This window comes from Salmo trutta, chromosome 31 (genome assembly GCF_901001165.1).
Source record: "Salmo trutta chromosome 31, fSalTru1.1, whole genome shotgun sequence".
Taxonomy (NCBI): domain Eukaryota; kingdom Metazoa; phylum Chordata; class Actinopteri; order Salmoniformes; family Salmonidae; genus Salmo; species Salmo trutta.
In genome coordinates, this window is record NC_042987.1 from 16,536,446 (window position 1) to 16,545,802 (window position 9,357).

The 9,357-nt window shown below is 44.5% G+C and overlaps 1 protein-coding gene across 1 annotated transcript; it reads left to right on the top strand.

Moving 5' to 3' along the window:
- Positions 1-671: 671 nt before the first annotated feature.
- On the top strand, positions 672-3,908 carry LOC115169641 (insulin-like growth factor-binding protein 1). Its single transcript, XM_029725464.1, has 4 exons — positions 672-1,389; positions 1,732-1,871; positions 2,436-2,564; positions 2,795-3,908. The coding sequence occupies exons 1-4, from the start codon at positions 1,041-1,043 to the stop codon at positions 2,918-2,920; spliced, it is 744 nt and encodes a 247-aa protein (XP_029581324.1). The 5' UTR covers positions 672-1,040; the 3' UTR covers positions 2,921-3,908.
- Positions 3,909-9,357: the final 5,449 nt, after the last annotated feature.

Sequence of the window (9,357 nt, forward strand, 5' to 3'; positions counted from 1 at the left end):
AGGCACAGAGGGAGAGAGAGAGACAAAGTGTGTGTGCAAGTGTGTGTGCAAGTGTGTGTGCATGTGTGTGTGCATGTGTGTATGGGGAAGGGGTGTAGAGGTGTTTAATGTTTACCTTAGATAAAGTGTGATGAACTAATACTTCACCAGGAAATGACCATTTACAAAAGGCTTTCTCCAGACAAACATGTTATGGTTGCATGGTTATGCAATTGAGGGGATGATTGTGTTTATGTGACCCACAGATGACCCCTATTTCAACCACATGGACTGACCAACAAATATGTTTAAGAATCAAGTCATAGCCAGTTCATGACTCACCTATAACTTCTGACCCTATCATGTACCGAAGAATGAATCTCAATGCACAACATCATCAATCCCTCATTAGTTTGTCTACCACATCATACAGTATGTATTTGTCATTACATTTCAATAGATACCCTTCTTAAATATATTCTTGCATCTTCATTATGACACAGGTCATAAGATAAGACCACGAATAACCGTCTAGGGGTCAAAACACACACACACACACACACACACACACACACACACACACACACACACACACACACACACACACACACACACACACACACACACACACACACACACACACACAAATGTTTTCCAACATCAACTTGTACAATTACTGTACTCCTTGTCCTAGAGTAAATATTGACGACAGGGCAGGCAGGCAGCTCCAGTGAACCTCAGTTCAGATCTACACACTCTACCAGAGGTCAAACCACCCATCCATCCACCCTCCAACCCAATACAGCTGCTGCTGCTGCTGCTGCTCTGTCCGTCCAAAATATTTAATATCTGGAGTGACTGGTTCAAACATTAACCTCCCTGAGGGTCAGAGTTCTGTATAAATACTGCAGCTCTTCTGTTTGGAGAATTCAGCGCAGAAGGATAGAAGGAAACCTAGAACTACCTATCTACAGTATATTGTGCTAGTCAAAAATAACTCGAAAATTAAGCAAAAACTATACTTGAAGATTCTTCCTACACCTGAAGATTTCAGATTCAAGATGCTTGGATTATTTGAGAAGTTGACCCTGCTGGCAGCAGTGTCATTGTCCCTCCTGGCCTCTCTGGCCCTGTCTTCCCCCGTGGTGGGTCCAGAGCCTATCCGCTGTGCCTCCTGTACCCAGGAGAAACTGGATGAATGCCCGGTCATCTCCCCAGACTGTAAGCAGGTTCTAAAGGAGCCGAGATGTGGCTGCTGCTTAGCATGTGCCCTGGCGAAGGGGGCCTCCTGTGGGGTGTACACGGCCCACTGTGCTGAGGGGTTAAAATGCAGCCCTAGATCTGGAGACCCCAGACCTCTCTACTCTCTCACCAGGGGACAGGCTATCTGCACCGAGGACGAGGGACAAGGTAGACTCAGCTTTTTGTTGTTGTGTTTTAGTTTCTAAATAATTCATTCATTGATGAATTGATACAATATATATATATTTGTCACATGCTTCATAAACAACAGGTGTAGACTAACAGTGAAATGCTTACTTACGGGCCCTTCCCAACAATTCAGAGAGAAAAATGGAAAAATAATAGAAAGTTAATAACACAAGGAATAAATACACAATGAATAACAATAACTTCCTTCCTTCTTTCCAACTCACAAATTCAACCTTTTTGACAACATAATACAAAATATATCATGTCAACTAATGCTACAAATTCTATACTTACCCACTCAGTTCTCTCTCTAATCCACAGAGGAAGTAGAGTGGTTGACAGACCACAGCTCCCTGCCCTACCTCCTGGGACTTAACACCCCCTTTGACCCCAGAGATGAGGGGGATCAGGAGAGCATCAATGCCAAGGTCAATGCCATCCGCAAGAAACTGGTGAAACAGGTACGCACAGTATTCAATCTGACTTTTAGAGTTAGTTAGGTGACTTACTGTTAGAGTTAGGTAGGACTTACTGTAGCTAGGTAATCGGACTGTAATGGTGGAACAGGTGGGGACAACATACCACTGGGGACTATTGTATAAAGCTTCTCAGAGTAGGAGTTTTGATCTAGGATCAGGTCTCCCCCTCTCCATGTAATATTATTAATTGCGATCTAAAAGCCTGAACTGATCCTAAATCAGTTGCTTTATACGGCCCTGACTTACTTTCTTCATCTTTACCTTTAGCTTAATGCAGCAAAGGGCCTCTAAAACCTGATTTACAGTTCAGGTCAATTTAGCTCCTAGCCACCAGAGGAAGCTGTTGCCATTTTAACAAAAAACCACCAAGCCTCAGTGAGAAAGTGTTATTGCCTTGAGATTAGATTTGCTTTGAATTTAATCACGTGGTGATTTAATCTGTTTCAGTCAGATATAACTACTTATTTCATATGTATTCTGTGTCCATATTTATGTGTGTATTATATGTGTTAGATGTTCATTGCCCTCTCTCTGTTCTACCGCTAGGGGCCCTGCCACATTGAGCTGCATGCAGCCCTCGACAGGATAGCCAGCTCTCAGCAGGAACTAGGAGAGAAGTTCACCACCTTCTACCTCCCCAACTGTGACAAACATGGCTTCCACAAGGCTAAGCAGGTAAGCAGCCTATGCGTCTACTTCTGGAGCTGCCTCAATAGAGAGGGGTTGGTGTGTTTAGCAATAGCATTTCCTCATTAGTGGTTGATAGTAGGACCAGGTGATCTGATCAGGAAGACTCTGGTTCCTAGTTGAGAGTTCAATCAAAAATAGCAACGCAGTTAAGTTGATCCATGTCGTTTAACATCTTTCTCTCTCTTCCCCCCCCCCCCTCTTCTGTTTTGTTTTAGTGTGAGTCGTCTCTGGTGGGACCCCCTGCCAGGTGTTGGTGTGTATCCTCCTGGAATGGGAAGAAGATCCCGGGGTCAAATGACCTACTAGGGGACTCAGAGTGTCAGCAGGAGCTCACTCACTAAAGCATGGACGCTCCGACATACATTTACAGTATTCATATAATCAGGCACATACAAGCATTTGCACAAACACACACTCACACTCACATACCCCTGCACCTACGCAAGCACAGTCCCATGAATGCACACACACACGTACGCACGCATGGACACACGCGTATGGACATACACTGTGTCATTTTTTTACTCAGCTTAAACACTACTTAACACATACCTACACACATCAACATCCACCAAATATACTGACTTTCTTTCTACAAATCCGTACAAAAACACTCTCATTCACATGAGCACACAACATAACATTTAATTTTTTTTTAAATATAGAAATTACTCTTAATTTATTTACATGACGTATCACGCCTTATTTATTCAAAACGTGTCTGTGCTTACTAGTATGAACCATTTGTAATTTTTAGATTATTTATATGTTTGTCTATTTTCTGATTGTAAATAGGGCAACAGTGTATACATTTGTGTTTCTGACTAAATAACTCCATCTCTGAAGACCACAGGTCTCCAGCTCTGCCAAACCCAGTTCAGGGTCTTCAGAATCTGTTTTTGATTCATTCAACCCGGTGGACTTGTGCACTGTAAATGAAACAACACAACCATTCATTCAGTCAACATGTTGACAGTGTTGGAATGTATTCCCATTGATATTTTCTCAATGGGCATCGGGGAAATACTTAAAGTGCCACAAGTATGCATCTGCTGGCCAGGCACAAACATGTCACTGCTCATCCAAGCCCCTGTTTAGTCTTTATCTACCTCTACTGGTCTGTGCAGGTCTTCTGGTTTAGCAGAGGTTTGTTGTGAAACTTGTCGGCACATACACAGATTCCTCATGTAAAGTCATTGTTTTGCTTGTCTGAAATGACGTCTTATCTCTTTTGTTTCATTTGATGCCATGATTAAATGTCTATTTATTATCTGTCAAGCCCCTGTTCCTGACAGTGAGTCAGAAATAAACTCAGCAAAAAAAAAGAAATGCCCTCTCACTGTCAACTGCGATTATTTTCAGCAAACTTAACATGTGTTAATATTTGTATGAACGTAACAAGATGCAACAACTGAGACATAAAACTGAACAAGTTCCACAGACATGTGACTAACAGAAAAAAGTAACAGCCAGTATCTGCAGTAATGCAGCCACCAGCTGCGTTAAGTACTGCAGTGCATCTCCTCTTCATGGACTGCACTGAATTTGCCAGTTCTTGCTGTGCGATGTTACCTCACTCTTCCACCAAGGCACCTGCAAGTTCCTGAACATTTCTGGGGGGAATGGCCCTGCCCTCACCCTCCAATCCAACAGGTCCCAGACGTGCTCAAAGGGATTGAGATCCGGGCTCTTCACTGGCAATGGCAGAACACTGACATTCCTGTCTTGCAGGAAATCACGCACAGAACGAGCAGTATGGCTGGTGGCATTGTCATGCTGGAGGGTCATGTCAGCATGAGCCTGCAGGACGGGTACCACATGAGGGAGGAGGATGTCTTCCCTGTAATGCACAGCGTTGAGATTGCCTGCAATGACAACAAGCTTAATCCGATGATGCTGTGACACACCGCCCCAGACCACGACGGACCCTCCACCTCCAAATCAATCCCGCTCCAGAGTACAGGCCTCGGTGTAACGCTCATTCCTTCAACGATAAACGCGAACCCGACCATCACCCCTGGTGAGACAAAACCGCGACTCGTCAGTGAAGAGCACTTTTTGCCAGTCCTGTCTGGTCCAGCGACGGTGGGTTTGTGCCCATAGGCGACGTTGTTGCCGGTGATGTCTGGTGAGGACCTGCCTTACAACAGGCCTACAAGCCCTCATTCCAGCCTCTCTCAGCCTATTGCGGACAGTCTGAGCACTGATGGAGGGATTGTGCGTTCCTGGTGTTCCTGTAGTTGTTGTTGCCATCCTGTACCTGTCCCGCAGGTGTGCTGTTCGGATGTACCAATCCTGTGCAGGTGTTGTTACATGTGTTCTGCCACTGTGAGGATGATCAGCTCTCCATCCTGTCTCCCTGTAGCGCTGTCTTATGCGTCTCACAGTACAGACATTGCAATTTATTGCCCTGGCCACATCTGCAGTCCTCATGCCTCCTTGCAGCATGCTTAAGGCACGCTCACGCAGATGAGCAGGGACCCTGGGCATCTTTGTTTTGGTGTTTAGCAGAGTCAGTAGAAAGGCCTCATTAGTGTCCTATGTTTTCATAACTGTAACCTTAATTGCCTACCGTCTGTAAGCTGTTAGTGTCTTAACGATGGTTCCACAGGTGCATGTTCATGAATTGTTTATGGTTTGTTGAACAAGCGTGGGAAACAGTGTTTAAACCCTTTACAATGAAGATCTGTGAAGTATTTGGATTTTTACGAATTATCTTTGAAAGACAGGTTCCTGAAAAAGGACGTTTCTTTTTTTGCTGAGTTTATGTTACGAGATATGCTGCTAATACTTTGTTTGCTTTTTTACAAATCATGTATAGCCTCCCTTACGAAAAAGGATTGCAGTAAGTTTGCAGTGTAACTGCAGTTAAAGTGCAGTACACTGCAGTCATTCTGCAATTACTTCATCCAAAATACCACAGCCGTCTGCAGTTACTGCACTTTTACTGCAGTTTCAAAACTGCAATCTTTTTTTTGTAAGGGCTATGTTAGTTACTCTGTTGTAATTCTGTGCTTTCATTAAACATGTTAACCTCAATGGTTATTGTGTACATGTTTCGGTAACATAGGACATGTAAGGATACGGCAAATGTGGGGAGAGTTGAATGAAGACACCAATGCCAATAGCTTCATAAAATTAAGTATTTATTTGAAGTGAGGAAATGTACAAAATCCCTCTCCCCCATACCAGAGGTCCTTATATATCCCCTGGCTTTAACCCCAAGGCAAGGAGAACAGTTGTTTCTCAACAAATTATTATAAAAAACTTACAAGATCCTGAGTCTAGAATAGTACCATATTATCTATAGTGTGCTACTATAGACCTGGTCAAAAGTGGAACACTGCATACTGAATAGGGTAAAAATTGACAGATCCCTTGTTTGAACCCAAAACACTTCCAGAGCTAGCAACATGCTAATATCTCCAACTTCCTCTAACAAAGACATTCACCCTCAACAGAATCTCTCGTGGCAAAATTGAGGGTTATCATCAAGTTAGTTTGTAAAAAAACTATTCAGAATCTCAGCTTCATTAATAACAATCATGGACATTTAGAAATTCAGACAACACACAAATATAAATCACATAGCAATTGAAGCTGGTGTCAGCTTTAATGCATTTATTTGTATACAGCATGAACCTAGACACAGCTAAATGGTGAAAATGTATCTCTTAAAAACAGAAGAACAGGCTCAAAAACATGTGGGCACACACACAAATACACATGCACACAGTCGTGAAAGACTTTATCCCAGTAACCAGCTTATGCAAACTGACAGAGAGGAGGAAGAACGACCAGACCATTGACTGTGGGGAATACCCCTCCCCTCTCTCTGTACATTGAAATCCAGCAGAAATATGTTCTTCTGGTAGATGTGTAGGGAATGAACTTAGATTGTGTACTAAACATTTGGAACGCCTTCCTAATATTGTGTTGCACCACCTTTTGCCCTCAGAACAGCCTCAATTCGTCAGGGCATGGACTCTACAAGGCGTCGAAAGTGTTCCACAGGGATGCTGGCCCGTGTTGTCTCCAATGCTTCCCACAGCTGTGATAAGTCGGCTGGATATCCTTTGGCTGGTAGACAATTCTTGATACACAAGGAAAGCCCGATGTGAATGATATACTGCTTTCTCGGGAACAGGCCCAGATCCCCGTCATTTGCGTGAAGAGAAGGCAGAGAAAAAGGGGCCAGAGGGTGGGCTGCCTTCTGAGAATTCGTAGGTGATCGAATAAACCCCCACTTCCTTCCATTCTGCTAGCAAACGTGCAATCTTTGGAAAATACAATTGGCGACCTATGCGGAAAATTAAACTACCAACGGGACATTCAAAACTGTAATATCTTATGCTTCACGGAGTCGTGGCTGAACGACGACATTATCATGGCTATACGCTGTATCGACAGGATAGAACAGCGGTGTCTGGTAAGACAAGGGGCGGCGGACTATGATTTTTTGTAAATAACAGCTGGTGCACGATATCTAAGGAAGTCTCGAGGTATTGCTTGCCTGTGGTAGAGTATCTCATGATAAGCTGTAGACTACACTATCTACCTAGAGAGTTTTCATCTGTATTTTTTGTAGCTGTCTACATACCACCACAGACTGATGCTGGCACTAAGACCGCACCAAATGAGATGTATTTCGCCATAAGTAAACAGGAAATTTAATGCAGGCAAACTTAAATCTGTCTTACCAAATTTCTATCAGCATGTTAAATGTGCAACCAGAGGGAAAAATACTCTGGACCACCTTTACTCCACACACAAAGACACATGCAAAGCTCTCCATCACCCTCCATTTGACAAATCTGAACATAATTCTATCCTCCTGATTCCTGTTTACAAGCAAATATTCAAGCAGGAAGCACCAGTGACTCGATCTATAAAATAGTGATCAGATGAAGCAGATGCTAAGCTACAGGACTGTTTTTCTAGTACAGATTCCTCCGATGGCATTGAGGAGTACACCACATCAATCATTGGCTTCATCAATAAGTGCATCGATGATGTCGTCCCCACAGCGACCGTCGTCCCCACAGTGACTGACCGTACATACCACAACCAGAAGTCTTGGATTACAGGCAACATCCACACTGAGCTTAAGGCTAAAGCTGCCATTTTTAAATAGCGGGACTCTAACCCGGAAGCTTATAAGAAATCCCGCTATGCCCTCCGACGAACAATCAAACAGGCAAAGCGTCAATACAGGACTAAGATTGAATCGTACTACACCGGCTCTGACACTCGTCGGATGTGGCAGGGCTTGCAAACCATTACAGACTACAAAGGGAAGCACAGCCGAGAGCTGCCCAGTGACACAGCCTACCAGACGAGCTACACTACTTCTATGCTCACTTCGAGCCAAATAACACTAAACATGCATGGGAATACCAGCTGTTCCGGAATACTGTGTGAGCATCCGCAGCCAATGTGAGTAAGACCTTTAAACAGGTCAACATTCATAAGGCTGCAGGGCCAGACAGATTACCAGGACGTGTACTGCGAGCATGCGCTGACCAACTGGCAAGTGTCTTCACTGACATTTTCAACCTCTCCCTGTCCGAGTCTGTAATAGCAACATGTTTTAAGCAGACCACCATAGTCCTTGTGCCCAAGAAAACTAAGGTAACCTGCCTAAATGATTACCAACCCGTAGCACTCACATCTGTAGCCATGAAGTGCTTTGAAAGGCTGGTCATGGCTCAAATCAACACCATTATCTAGAAACCCTAGACCCACTCCAATTTGCATACTGCCCTAACAGATCCACAGATGATCTCTATTGGACTCCACACTGCCCTTTCCCACCTGGACAAAAGGAACGCCTATGTGAGAATGCTATTTATTGACTACAGCTCAGCGTTCAACACCATCGTGCCCTCAAAGCTCATCAATAAGATAAAGACCCTGGGACTAAACACCTCCCTCTGCAACTGGATCCTTGTCTTCCTGACGTGCCGCCCAGGTGGTAAGGGTAGGTAACAACACACCCGCCACACTTATCCTCAATGCAGGGGCCCCTTAGGGGTGCGTGCTCAGTCCCCTCCTGTACTCCCTGTTCACTCATGACTGCACGGCCAGGCATGACTCCAACACCATCATTAAGTTTGCAGATGACACAACAGTTGTAGGCATGATCACCGACAAGACAGCCTATAGGGAGGAGGTCAGAGACCTGGCCGTGTGGTGCCAGGACAACAACCTCTCCCTCAATGTGAGCAAGACAAAGGAGCTGATCGTGGACTACAGGAAAAGGCGGGCCGATCACGCCCCCATTCTCATCGACTGGGCTGTAGTGGAGCAGGTTCAGAGCTTCAAGTTCCTTGGTGTCCACATCACCAATAAACTAACATGGTCCAAGCAACCCAAAACAGACGTGAAGAGGGCACGACAAAACCTATTCCCCCTCAGGAGACTGAAAAGATTTCAAATGGGTACTCAGATCCTCAAAAGGTTCTACAGCTGCACCATCGAGAGCATCCTGACTGGTTGAGTCACTGCCTGGTATGGCAACTGCTCAGCCTCCAACCGCAGGTGTCTACAGAGGGTAGTGCGTATGGCCCTGCACATCACTGGGGCCAAGCTTCCTGCCATTCAGGACCTCTATACCTGGCGTTGTCAGAGGAATGCCCTAAAAATTGTCAAAGAGGCTTCTTAACAAGTTCTACCCCCTAGCCATAAGACTCCTGAACATCTAATAAAATGGCCACCCAGACTATTTGCATTGCCCCCCCTTTTACACCGCTGCTACTCTCTGTTGTTATAATCTATG

Bases quoted from the DNA above. Each gene is read 5' to 3' on its own strand.
- LOC115169641 (XM_029725464.1), top strand. From the start codon at position 1,041: ATGCTTGGATTATTTGAGAAGTTGACCCTGCTGGCAGCAGTGTCATTG. The intron at 1,390-1,731 runs GTAGACTCAGCT...TCTAATCCACAG, and splicing joins CACCGAGGACGAGGGACAAG to AGGAAGTAGAGTGGTTGACA. The intron at 1,872-2,435 runs GTACGCACAGTA...TTCTACCGCTAG, and splicing joins GCAAGAAACTGGTGAAACAG to GGGCCCTGCCACATTGAGCT.